The 13,792-nt window shown below is 42.4% G+C and overlaps 1 protein-coding gene across 3 annotated transcripts; it reads right to left on the bottom strand.

Annotated features, from left to right (window-relative positions):
- Window positions 1-955: 955 nt before the first annotated feature.
- TTC9C (tetratricopeptide repeat domain 9C) lies at window positions 956-13,350 on the bottom strand. Of its 3 annotated transcripts, XM_049096471.1 has the most exons (4): window positions 13,171-13,344; window positions 12,722-13,016; window positions 7,949-8,131; window positions 3,505-5,405 (listed from the first exon to the last, which is right to left on the bottom strand). In XM_049096471.1, the coding sequence occupies exons 2-4, from the start codon at window positions 12,957-12,959 to the stop codon at window positions 5,311-5,313; spliced, it is 516 nt and encodes a 171-aa protein (XP_048952428.1). In that variant the 5' UTR covers window positions 12,960-13,016; window positions 13,171-13,344; the 3' UTR covers window positions 3,505-5,310. The 3 variants fall into 3 exon arrangements, with proteins under 3 accessions (XP_025301871.1, XP_048952428.1, XP_025301870.1); XM_025446086.3 differs by lacking the exon at window positions 3,505-5,405 and adding an exon at window positions 956-1,439 and having other exon boundaries at window positions 12,722-13,350; XM_025446085.3 differs by having other exon boundaries at window positions 12,722-13,343.
- Between the last annotated feature and the right edge of the window lie 442 nt (window positions 13,351-13,792).

Genomic DNA, 13,792 nt, shown 5'->3' on the forward strand with positions numbered 1-13,792 from the left:
TGCTTGGGCAAAATGAAAGCAAGGGACTCCAGATGAGGGAATCTTATCATCATTCCTCTGGTTCACCTCCCTAACCTAGAAAGCATGAGGATGGCATAGAGAAGTCCAACTACTCTACTGAGGTCATACAGGTGGTTACTGGCAGTAGAGACATTAGAGAGATGAGAGTCTGAGGTGTTGATGTAGGCTCTGGGAGCTCTGGGAAGGTCAGAGAAAGGCCTGCCCTTCTGTTCTCTGTGTAAACAGTGGTGCCATAGGGGGAGAGAGCTCCTGAAAAACACTTCTCTATTTTGCACACAGAGTGCAAAAAATGCAGGAAGGAAAATCCAGGAAAAGATGAAAGTGAGTAAATTTTCTGAATTTCTTTTCCCTCTTTGGATTTGCCTGTCCCATTCAGCCCTGTGAGCTCTGGCCAGCAAGCTTCTGTTTCTGAGTTCGGGGAAGGAGGGCCAAACATCAGAGGTTTGGCCAAAGGAAGCTCCTTATCTGGGGCATCGAGGGAAGCAAACCGTTGATGCTTCCCATTTTCATGGCTGAATAAATTCTATGCCTTTCACTTTCCTTGTGTTGGAATAACCTTTCAGTTTGTCTTTCAAATGGCTAATTTTATTTCTGTGAATACATTCCTACTTTAACTCCTTGGCATCAGTAACAAGGCAAGATACATGTATATACAATAAGTTATTCCAGCACCTTTTCCAGTCTTTCCTAAATATCAAAATGCCTGAAAACAATCAGTTGCCTTTAAAAGAGTAAATTTTGTGGTATGTGAATTATTTAAGATTTTATTTGAAATGAGAAAGATCAAGATAAAGAGAGCCCCTGGGATCATGACCAGAGCTGAAAGCAGATGCTTAACCAACTAAGTCACCCAGGCGTCCCAGTATGTGAATTATATAAAAATTATATATATGGAGAAAGAGAGAAAAAAACAAATCAGCTGCCTCAGATCATCAATTCCTTTTTTTTTTTTTTTTTTTTTAAGATTTTATTTATTTATTCATGAGAGACACAGAGAGAGAGGCAGAGACACGGGCAGAGGGAGAAGCAGCATCCTCGCAAGGAGCCCAATGCCGGACTTGATCCCGCCACCAGGATGACACCCTGAGCCACCCAGGCATCCTAGAACATCAATTCCTAAAAACAAGGCATAATAGTTGTGTCTATATGTGTATACAATGTACATAATTTCTCTAGTCAGTCTGGAAAACACAGTAACCATTGTCTTGGCCATGTGTCATTCCTAACTAAAGATCTTTTGCTTGGTGAGATTCTCCTCCAGAGCAAGCATTTGCTTTTGGTTCCCAGCATGAAATGCAGTTTTCACTGGAGGTGGCAATTAGGAATCTGCAAGATGTTTAAAGCAGCACAGCAGTCAACACAAAAGGCCACAGTTGTCTCACATTATCTGCTGGACGCCAGGAACAGTTTCTGCCAGCCTGTAGAGGTATAGAGAATTTTCTCATTTCTGCTGCTTTCAGTCTCATCCATGGATTCAAGGAATCACAGGTGAGCTCATCTAATCTCTATGCCAACATTGGGTCCTCCTTTTTTTTTTTAAGATTTTATTTATTTATGCATGAGACACAGAGACAGGCAGAGACAGAGGCAGAGGGAGAAGCAGGTTCCATGCTGGGAGCCCGAAGTGGGCCTCTATCCTGGGTCTCCAGGATCACGCCCTGGGGTGAAGGCGGCGCTAAACCGCTGCGCCACCGGGGGCTGCCCTGGATCCTCCTTTTGTCAGTAAAACCACTACTTGAAAAAGAATTTGGGGCGCCTAGCTGGCTCAGTCGGTAGAGCATGCAACCCTTGATATCAGGGTCATGAGTTTGAGCCCCATGTTGGGTGGAGAGATTACTTAAATAATCTTAAAAAATAATAATAAAAGAAAAATAACTCATTATCCCCAAAGGAAACCTAGTCTATTGTTGGATAGTCCTAATTGTTGGATAATGTTGCCTTCTACTGAGCCAAAATCAGCCTCCTTTTATGAGAGTATGGGTCAGGCTCCAGCCTATTAAGAGTTTCACCCTGAGATACTGTTTTTGAGCTATAAGCTGATTTAGTTTTCAGACAAACACCTTCTGCTCTCCAGCTTTAGAGATACGATTCTTTGTTTTGTTTTTAAGATTTAAAAATTTTTTAAAGATTTTATTTATTTATTCATGAAAGACACACGGAGAGAGAGGCAGAGACACAGGCAGAGGGAGAAGCAGGCTCCCTGCAAGGAGCCCGATGTGGGACTCGATCCTGGATCCTGGGATCATGCTCTGAGCCAAAGGCAGACGCTCAACCACTGAGCCACTCAGGCACCCCAAGATTTAAATTTTTTTTAAGATTTATTTATTTATTTATGATAGACATATATATAGAGAGAGGGGCAGAGACAGGAGGAGGGAATAGAGAATTTTCTCATTTCTACTGCTTTCAGTCTCATCCATGGATTCAAGGAATCACAGGTGAGCTCATATAATCTCTATGCCAACATTGGATCCTCCTTTTTTTTTTTTTTTTTTAAAGATTTTATTTATTTATGCATGAGACACAGAGACAGGCAGAGACAGAGGCAGAGGGAGAATCAGGTTCCATGGCGGGAGCCTGACGTGGGACTTGATCCCAGGACTCCAGGATCGCGCCCTGGGCCAAAGGCAGGCGCTAAACCGCTGCGCCACCCAGGGATCCCCGATTTAAATTTTTTAAAAAGTAATCTCTACACCCAATGTGGGGTTGGAACTTACAACCCCAAGATAAAGAGCTGCACACTGTAACTACTGAGCCAGCCAAGTGCCCCTAGAAATGTAATTCTAATTTAGGATTTCAATTCTTTTTCTTTTTTGGGGGAGGGTGGATTTCAATTCTTTTCTTAACTGGCAGTTTTGTAAATGTATGCCTTCACTTGCTGCCTATTGATTGCCTCTTCTATCACCAGACATTTGGCCAAACTTAGCTTCACAAAAGTCACCATTTCAGTCATTTGGATTGGATTTTATTTATTTTTGTTTTAAGAGAGGGAAGAGCACATGAGTGTACAAGGTGGGGGATGGAGGATGGGCGGGGGTGGGGACGAAAGAGAGAGAGAGAGAGAGAGAGAGAGAGAGAGAGAATGAATCTAAAGCAGGCTCCACACCAGCAGAGTCCAATGCAGACTTCCATTTCATGACCCTGAGATCATGACCTGAGCCAATATCAAGAGTCAGATGCTTAACCAACTGAGCCACCCAGGGACCCCTGAATTTTTATTTTAATTTAACCAAAGCCAATGTTTCCAAAGATCATTTACCTGGGCATATACTATTTGTATTGTGAAATATATTTACTTTTATAGTTGGGTCTTTATTTTTTCTTTGCAAATGATATGAAGTGTTCCCAAGTCCCTTCCCCAATGATCAGTAAGCAATTTTGATATGTGCCTCTATAAGAACTCTTGAAAAAAAACAAAAAAAAGACCAAGTACCATTATCATACTCAACAAAACTGACAAAAATTTTTTTCCCCAGACAATAATTCTTTTTCAAATGTCTGTATCATATTTTATTTATTTTTAAGATTTTATTCATTTATTCATGAGAGACATACAGAGAGAGGGAGGCAGGGACACAGGCAGAGGGAGAAGCAGGCTCCATGCAGGGAGCCCGACATGGGACTCGATCCTGGGTCTTCAGGATCAGGCCCTGGGCCAAAGGTGGCGCTAAACCATTGAGCCACCTGGGCTGCCCTCTAAAATGTTTTTAAATACCAGTTTTATTTTTCCTTATTGATGCAGAAGATAGCTTAGTGTAACATCAAGTCTGGTGGTGGGGGGTGGGGGGGTGGGGGGAGAAGATCAGAAAGCAAAACTTGACCGAAGCAAACATGCAACCATGACATAATTTTGTCAACAATCTAGGTCTAGAAATTTAAGCAGCTTGGGAAAGGAATGAAATATTCTATTTTTGTTAGTTCTGTCCTTGGAATTACAAGATTTTTGGAAGAAAACCTTTTTGTTGTAAGTTCTATTATTTAGGGATATGAGGGGACACAAAGAGGAGCCTGGCTGTTTGGGAGAGAGAAGGGGCTCACCGATTAAGGGAGAACTCATGCATACTTGGCAAGACTAAGGGTTTTGGATTTTTTTGTTGTTCTTCTGAAATCTGTCCTTATGTGATAGCTAATAACACATATTTACTACCTCCACTCATAAAGGTAGAGGCAGTACTACCTGGTCTCATCTCCTCTGTAGAACCCATACATTGTGGACATTATTTACAAGTACACAGAATGACAAAGGAGCTCTTGGTTGATGGAGCCCCCTACTGAGACATAACTGTACCAGGTCTGCAGCCTGCACCGATAAAGCTTCCAGAAAGTTCCATGGGGTGCTTATGCATAAGGGAAGGATAACCCTTCCTATTTCCCTCCTCTGTAAGGAACTGAGCTCTTACAAAATATAAGGTGACAAATGAAAAACAGATTTATGTCTTTATCCTCTCTTTCGTGGTATTGTTTCAAGAAGACTCAGCAATCTGTTTTTCCTTTTTTTTTTTTTTTAGAAAAATGAGCATACAGATATGCACGTATTAAAAATTAAAATGTTTGTTTGGGTTTTTTATTTTTTTGGCATGAGAGCTGAAGAATTATTAAATACTTAAGTGCTTGACTCAAGGTTTTAAGATAGAAGAATTCAATGAAAAAATAAGTAAGTATACTGTATGAATGCTCTAAGTATGAACACTAGCAGGGACTAGAAATTATCACCAGAAAAAAATAGGAACCAGGTATTTTTGGGGCAGGGGTACAAAGAACTGGAATGTATGTGGAATATTAAGGATAAGGAATTGATTTAGTCAAGGAGGTTAATTTCAAATCTTTCCTTTTAAGTCATATGGGTCCAATTTATAATCATCTATTTCACAAAAATATATTTCCAAGTTTGTGACTTGTGTGACTTTGGCTTTGGGCATGAGGAAACAAAGAAAAAACTTTTATCATTCTTTCATCCTTTACTAACCTTCTTGTACTGTATATGGATACATGTAAAAATATCTATCATTAAAATCTATGTCATAGAGGATTAACTGCATTTATAGCTGATTTTATTTCTCAAGGCAAATATCCCCAAGAATATCATGTATGGAAAGCTATACAAATACATAGATTGACTTCACCACCACCAAAAAAAAGACTGTGTAAGTCCCAAAGAATTTGTGCAGAGCTAGAAACAAAACAGAAATCCACCCGCGTCAGAGGTATGGGGTTAATTTCTCTTGCGGAGGCTTCCCTCAATTGGTCTTTAACTTTCAAGTTCAAGTGGAGGAGCATCATTCTTCTTTGTTAACCAAACATGCCCAGGTAGAGCTGCCTCTCTTTCTGATGGTAGCTACTGAGTTCCGACTGTGTTAGCTGGAGGTACCGCCGGACATTGGCATCTTAGAATAGGGCAAAGAAGGCAATTAGAGACAATTAGAACATAATCACAGCTTGGGGCAGGAAAGAATTGTTCACAGGATCCTTTTTTTTTTTTTAACAATCATTTTATACTTTTATAGAGTCAGATCCTTTTTTAGTCATGGCTAAAATTAAAAAAAAAAAAAAGAGTCTTTTAAAATGTTCAAAGCAGGGATCCCTGGGTGGCTCAGCGGTTTAGAGCCTGCCATTGGCCCAGGGTGTGATCCTGGAGTCCCGGGATCGAGTCCCGCGTCAGGCTCCCTGCATGGAGCCTGCTTCTCCCTCTGCCTGTGTCTCTGCCTCTCTCTGTGTCTCTCATGAATAAATAAATAAAATCTTAAAAAAAAAATGTTCAAAGCAAACATATTGATTAAAAATACTTAGGGAAAATACCAAGTTACTGTTACTGGCTTCTGCAAGCTAGCATTTTTACCCCCACTTTAGGGATGTGGTTATTTTACAAAAATAGGTCAGAGATAATCCCAAGTGACATCCGGAATAAATGATATAAACCAGCACTATTATTTCAAATCAAGATTTCAGTCTTTCAAAGAAATTACTAGAGAAAGTAGGTTTGAGGAGGACCAGATTTCTGAATCTAAAAAGAATCATTTGAGTTTATTTAATATCATGCTAGAACAAAATTTTTTGGTGGGGGGAGGTGTGTGTGTAAGTATGAGAATAAACCTATTCTCTGGGAGAATACATTTGTTCAGATCTACAAAATATGCAGAGTATTTTTTACTCTCCAGAGCCCAGGAATCTTCCTGTGAACAAACATAAACGTGGGTATAAGACTTAAGCTGGAAAAAAAAGAAAGAAAGGAAAAAAAGACTTCAGCTGCTATTTTAGCTCTTCTATTTTTCTTTTTTTTTTTAAGATTTTAATTATTTATTCATGAGAGACACAGAGAGAGAAAGAGGCAGAGACACAGACAGAGGGAGAAGCAGGCTCCATGCAGGGATCCCAAGTGGGACTTGATCCCAGGACTCCAGGATCATGCCCTGAGCTGAAGGCAGGCACTTTAACCACTGAGCTACCCAGGTGTCCCTATTTTAGCCCTTCTTTGATGAGGCTTCTTCTCTACCTTTAGTTGTGGAGTTTGTTCTGCCAGTCTTCACTTCAGGTTGATTTCTGGGGTATTGAGGATGCTTTGGTAAGTTACCTAGTTGCATTTGTGGGACAAGGTGAGCCTAGGGTCCCCCTACTCCACTGCCATCTCCTCACCCTCCCCTGCATACTTCTGTTGCTAAAAATCTTTCTCAGATCTCAATATATCATAACTATTCTTTGCAATAGTAAATCTCATTCATTAATACTAGTGTGTTTTTTTTTTCTTTAGAAATCTCTGTACAGGGAGAAAAATCTCTGTACAATCAGGACTGACTGGTTGTTAATTTCATAATGAAAGAGAATTTGAAGAAATAGTTGTTGTCACAACTAGAGAGAGTCTAAAGATACTATACCTGGCTAGCAGTTCATTTTTGTAATGAACTTACTTGAAAGTAAGAAATATGGACAAATGCCTCATGTTTTAGGTCTTTATTAATTCACAGGGGCTTGCCCACTCATTTATTCTATTACTATTATTATTAAGATTTTATTTATTTTTTAATATTTATTTATTTATTATGAAAGACAGAGATCGAGAGAGAGAGAGAGCGGCAGAGACACAGGCAGAGAGGCAGAAGCAGGCTCCATGCAGGGAGCCTGACGTGGGACTCGATCCTGGGTCTCCAGGATCACGCCCCGGGCTGAAGGCGGTGCTAAACCGCTGAGCCACCGGGGTGCCCAAGATTTTATTTTTAAGTAATCTCTACACCCAACATGGGGCTTGAACTTACAACCCTAAGATCAAGAGTCACACATTCTACCGACTGAGGCAGCCAGGTGCCCCCTACCCCCCATTCATTTAGAGAGTTTTCTAAGCCAGAATGCAAAATGGGAGACAATTTTCAGGGCTGAACACAGGAATGTATCTGTAATCCACTTCACAATATCCTTACCTTGGAAACAAAGTACCAAGTTTAAAATTCTGTCTCAGTAGACTTGCCCTTTTTCTAGGTCATACCTGGGCTCAGTTGAGCTAAAGGATAAAACGATAGCTAAAGCAAAGGCCAGACCCAGTGTGGGAGCTGACCAAAGTGAGGATCATCAAGTGTATTCATTGGAATCCAGATCCTGTTTCAGTTACAATCTCGGAACCGGAACTTGAAAAACAATGATTTAAAATCTCTTTCACTGGGGGAAGGAGGGGAAATTATACATGCGCCTGTTGAAGCATAAATACTTCTGGAGGGTATACAATGGTGCTTTCCTGTGGAGGCAAGAACATAAGGATAGAAGAAGGCCAGTTTATCAAACACCTCTTTATACTTTTTGAATTTTGAACTATGTGAATGTATTATTATCTATTCACAAACATTCAATAAATTGCAAAAGTAAAATAAAATATTTCCCACCCCCAGACACCACCTGCACAGGACAATTTTGTTCTTAGTACCTCAATCCCCTTCTCTCTTACCTTTTGGCTGCCTGTTGACAGCTGCCTGGAGGTAGTGCTGAGCCTGGTCATAGTCCTGCAGATGAAAGAAGGCCACGCCAGCCCGATACAAGGCCTTCGCATTATTGGGTTGTCGTTCCAGGACTTTCTGACTGTATTCTTTCACTCGTTCGTAGTTTACTGGCTCCATCTGAAGGAGACAGGCTAACAGGCCAAATGAAAGGACGAACAGAAGAGGGAGGAGGGGGTAATTACACTCAGTTCCACTGACCAACTGGAGATAGCACCAGAGTACAATACCAACAATATGCACTCATCTGATTCATTCATCTACATGTCTACCTGCTGTCAGACATTCTTCTAGATACTAGGACTCCCACAGTGAACAGCTTTACATACCTTATAACTGGCTTTAATAACTACTGAATATGGGATGCCTGGGTGGCTCACTGGTTGAGCATCTGCCTTTGGCTCAGGTCATGATCCTGGGGTCCTGGGATCCAGTCTTGCATTGGGCTCCCTGTGGTGAGCCTGCTTTGCCCCCTGCCTGTGTCTCTGCCTCTCTCTCCCTCTGTGTCTCTCATGAATAAATAAATAAAATCTTAAAAAACAAACAAGCAAACTACTGAATGCTTACTATGTGCCTAGTGCTGGGTTAGGTCCAGCTATAAAACTGAGAGGAACATACTTTAAAATTTATTTGAAATGTTTCTTATTTCTTGTCTTGAACCCCCATTTAAGCACAATTATTATTGTACTGCAGCTTTTTAAAAAGATTGTATTTATTTGAAAGAGAGAGAGAGAGTGAGCACAAGCAAGGAGAGGGGCAAAGGGAGAGGGAGAAGCAGGCTCCCCGCTGAGGAGGGTGCCCAACTTGGAGCTCGATCCCAGGATCCTGGGATCCAAAGGCAGACATTTAATTGACTAAGTCACCCAGGCGCCCCTGTACTATAGCTTTATAAACAAAAAGCATTGCCATCAATTGTGTGAACAAAACAACAAAAAAAAATTGTATGGGATCCCTGGGTGGCGCAGCGGTTTGGCGCCTGCCTTTGGCCCAGGGCGCGATCCTGGAGACCCGGGATCGAATCCCATGTCGGGCTCCCAGTGCATGGAGCCTGCTTCTCCCTCTGCCTGTGTCTCTGCGCCCCTCTCTCTCTCTCTGTGACTATCATAAATAAAAATTAAAATTAAAAAAAAATTGTGTGAACAAGTAGTAAGCACTGTGCTTTGTACTTGACAAAACATTATCTCATTTAATCTTCTCATCCACTATGAATTTGGTGCTACTATCTTGATGTAACGGACAAAGAAATCAAGGTTCGGAGAGATGAAGGAACTTGCCCAAGATCCTACAGCTTCTAGGTGGAATATGAAATTTGAACCAAGGACTCTCTAATTGATTCATCATTCTTTTTTTCTTTAAGATTTTATTTATTCATGAGAAACAGAGAGAGAGAGAAAGAGAGAGAGAGAGAGAGAGGTAGAGACACAGGCAGAGGGAGAGCAGGTTCCATGCAGAGAGCCTGACATGGGACTCGATCCCGGGTCTCCAGGATCACGTCCTGGGCCAAAGTCAGCGCTAAACTACTGAGTCACCTGGGCTGCCCTAATTCATCATTCTTGATGATCTACTACTTCACTACTACCTCAGATTATATAAGGGGACTTCGAAATACAAATCTGTTTAGGGGCCAATGCTCAGCCTTTCTATAATTAAGAAGCGAAATGTGTTCCCTATTCATGACTGTAGGAATTAGACATAGTATTATTTAATCATGATGTGGAGAAGAAAGGAGAATCAGGGTTTCTGAGGACATTAAAGGGCAGGGGCTTACATCTGTAGCCCTTCTACAACATCCCCACCAAGTGGTCATATGGCTTATACTTAACTGATCCATCATTGTAGCTTCATTAATTATTTGACAACTGGCTATGCAGCACTGACCATATGCTAGGCAGAGCTAGGAACAGCGGGGAAAAGGAACAAGACAGATATCCTGATGAGTAAACACCCCTTGTATCCTAGCCCCCACATAGGAGTACACAATAAACAAATGAATTTTTTAAAGTATTTTGAGGAAAACAACTATGCTGGGATACAGTGAATTAAGTCAGAGTGATGCTTGATTACACAAAGCCTCTTGAAGAAAGTGACTTTTGAGGGCACTTGGGTCGCTCAGTGGGTTAAGTGTCTGCCTTGGGCTCAGGTCATGATCCCAAGGTCTTAGGATTGAGCCCCACATCAGGCTCCCTGCTCAGTTCAGCCTCCTTCTTCTCTCCCTCTGCAGCTCCTCATGCTTGTGCTTGCTCACGCACTCTCTCTCTCTCTCTCTGTCAAATAAATAAAATCTGTAAAAAAAAAAAAAAAAAAAAAAAGACTTTTGAACTAAGATCTGAATGCCCAGGGTCATTCAAGGAACAGGCCATTCTAACTGAGAGAGAAGAGATCCCCAAAGCTGGAAGGCAGAAATACATGTGCTTTGCAAATTCAGCGTATGGAGGAGCCAGACCATGTCAGGTCCTGCAGGTAAGAGAGTTTGGTTTTTTTCCTAAGTGTAATGAGATACCACTGGAGGATTTTCAACCGTGACATGATCTCATTTCCTTATCTGTAAAATGGTGATAATCACAAGTACTTGGTAGAATTTTTTTTATATATTTTATTTATTCATGATAGAGAGAGAGAGAGGCAGAGACACAGGCAGAGAGAGAAGCAGGCTCCACACCAGGAGCCCGACATGGGACTCGATCCCGGAACTTCATGATTGCGCCCTGGGCCAAACGCAGGTGCCAAACCGCTGAGCCACCCAGGGATCCCCCTTGGTAGAATTTTTATGAAGATGAGAGATATTGTAAATAAACTGTCCCCCACATTATAGGCACTCAGTAAGTGAAGATGGTTAATTGAGTAAATCTTTATGGAGTATCTCCTAAGCACCTCCAAGCAGAGGCTCTACAGATAGCTACGCCACCTTAGCCTTCAGATCCACCTATAGAGTTAAGATACTCTTTTTTTTTTTTTTTTTAAGATACTCTCTTTAAAAGTGAACATTGACTCTCTTTAAAAATGCTCGTGCCTGTGGTACTCACTGTTCCCATTCTCTTCTTTATTCCTCTCACAGTGCTTCACATTATCTATTTTCTATGTTACCTTTGTTAATTGTCCATCTCCTTACTTGAATATATGTTCCACTACAGCAGTGCTCTTTATCTGCCTCATTAGACTCCTTTATCCTTAGTATCTAATAAATGTTGAATGAATAAAAGCACAAGTATCTAATAAATGTTGAATGAATTAGCTACTATAATTGCTATTACTGGTACTTGAGTCTAAGCATAGAGCTGGACACACAGTATAACAAAGCTAGATTTTCACCAAATCATAGGTGAAAACAAGTATAGTAAAAAAAAAATCACTTTTATTTATTTATTTATTTATTTTTATTTTTATTTTTTTTTTTTTATGATAGGCACACAGTGAGAGAAAGAGAGAGGCAGAGACACAGGCAGAGGGAGAAGCAGGCTCCATGCACCGGGAGCCTGACGTGGGATTCGATCCTGGGTCTCCAGGATCGTGCTCTGGGCCAAAGGCAGGCGCCAAACCGCTGCGCCACCCAGGGATCCCTATCTTTTTATTTTTTTAAAGATTTATTTATTTATTCATTTCAGGGAGAGAGGCAGAGACACAGGCAGAGGGGGGGCAGGCTCCATGCAGGGAGCCCGACGTGGGACTCGATCCCAGGTCTCTAGGATCACACCCCGGGCTGCAGGTGGCGCTAAACCGCTGCGCCACCAGGGCTGCCCCCCAAAAAATCACTTTTAAAATAACCATTGTAGGGATGCCTGGGTGGCTCAGTGGTTGGGCATCTGCCTTCAGCTCGGGGCGTGATCCTGGAGTCCCAGGATCCAGTCCCACATCAGGCTCCCTGCGTGGAGCTTGCTTCTCCCTCTCTATGTCTCTGTGTCTCTCATGAATAAGTAAATAAAATCTTTTTAAAAAGTAAAATAAAATAAAATAAAATAAAAAAATAAAATATAACCATCATGAACTATAAAAACTAATCCTAATAATTCCCATGGCCTCGGCTGGGACCATTAGAATGCTTCAATATACTTCAAAATAATTTCATTAGGTCTTTGATTATTTTTCCTGCCACAGAACAGACATAAGAAGTCTCCTTTCTTTTAGCAGATTAATCCTAGTGATACTAACTCTGGCAATCATCTTTATCCAAGGCCGGTATATGGATGATTCTAGTTATCCAAGAGCTGGTTTATAGGAAGGAGGAAAACAAGGAAGAGTTGTCCAAAGCATCTACTAATGACTTACCTGAGCAGCTGAAGCAAATGCCTTCTTTCCTATATTTTACATATGAAAGAAACAAACGCCGTAAATCTAAGTTCAGTGTTTTCCGCAGAGTGCAAAATTCCCTAAACTATCAGTACCACCTGGGAGTTTGTTAGAAATGCAAACTGACCAAAAAAAAAAAAAAAAAAAAAAAGGAAAAAAAAAAAGAAATGCAAACTGATACCCCCCCCCCACACACACCCCTCAGACCCACTAAATCGGAATCTCTGGGGATGGGACTCCGTTAACAAACTCTCCAGGTGAACTTTGAGAAGCACGGCCCTATAGCAACTCGCGTAGACCCTTAGAAACTGGAAATACATTTCAATTCACGGCAGAATAATTACAGGACAGCAGAAGAGCATGCCCCTGTGTTTCCCAATGTTCACAAATTTTCACTTGCCTGCCCTGATGCTCCATCTGCCCTTCAGCCCTGTTCTTACCAGCTAGATTGTTGTAGCAGTCTGTCTGGGTAGTGTGCAGTATTTTCTCTTGTTCAGGTGTGAGGGCTGGGCCCTGAGGTCCTATGTTAGGTATCGGGGAGGGCAGACTTGGATCCAGACCTCGCAGCTGAAGCAACGCTCGATGGTACCTGCTTACAGCATCTCGGTACTTCCCTTCTCGGTAACGCTGGTTCCCTTCCTCCTTGTACAGCTGAGCCTCCTGCAGGCGCTTCTCCATACTTCTTTGCTGCCCAGGGATCTTGCGGAATTGGGAAGTGAACGAGCAACTGAAGCTCTGGAGATAGAGCAAAATGACTGATGTAGGCAGCGGGTTTAAGAAGGCAGGAAATTACCCTTCTCCAAGAAGCCCCACAGGGAATGAGTTTTGCTGGTTTCTTGTACAGCCCCTTCCTCCCTTCTTTGCAGTACTTTTCAGTCTCTAGACGTACAAGACTAATCAGGAAGAGTTTGTGGAAATAGTAAAGCCGAGATTAAGTGACTTCTTAAAAAGGAGAGAGCGGGGTGCGCAGACCCTCCCAAAAACCAAAGGCCGGACTGACTGTGGCAGGCGTGGGAAAGCCGGCGGAAACTGCTTCCTCCTTTGTTTTGGACACACCTCCCCTACCCGGAAGTGGAAGGGAATGGGCGGGACAACCTCTAAAGGAGGTCTACGGGGCTGGCCCGCACCCCTCCTCTTTATTTGCATGTATTCAATAAGCACTTGTTTGCGTCTGTGTCGGAAACCGGGAACCGAGCTGAATGCGTAGCGTGCACCCCAACCCCAGGCATAAAGCGACGCGGCCGCAGAGCAGCTCAGTTCCAAAACCACGGAGCCCAGCGGTCAACCCCTCGCCCTCTCCAAACGCCCACGCACGGAAATCCCCTGCTTGGCTTCGATTTAGCGGCGGAAACACCTAGGAGGCCCGAGGGGGAGTCCCGACAGTTTGGCGTCTAAGGGGAGGCGCGCGTTGCGCCACGCCGCCCAATCAAAAGCGGCTTCGGAAAAGTAATCCCAGAACAGAGAGACTCCTGACTCCGGGAAACGGCCTAGGGGTGGTGGAAGGGGAGGAG

The sequence above is a fragment of the Canis lupus genome, chromosome 18 (assembly GCF_003254725.2).
Source record: "Canis lupus dingo isolate Sandy chromosome 18, ASM325472v2, whole genome shotgun sequence".
NCBI classification, from domain to species: Eukaryota; Metazoa; Chordata; class Mammalia; order Carnivora; family Canidae; genus Canis; species Canis lupus.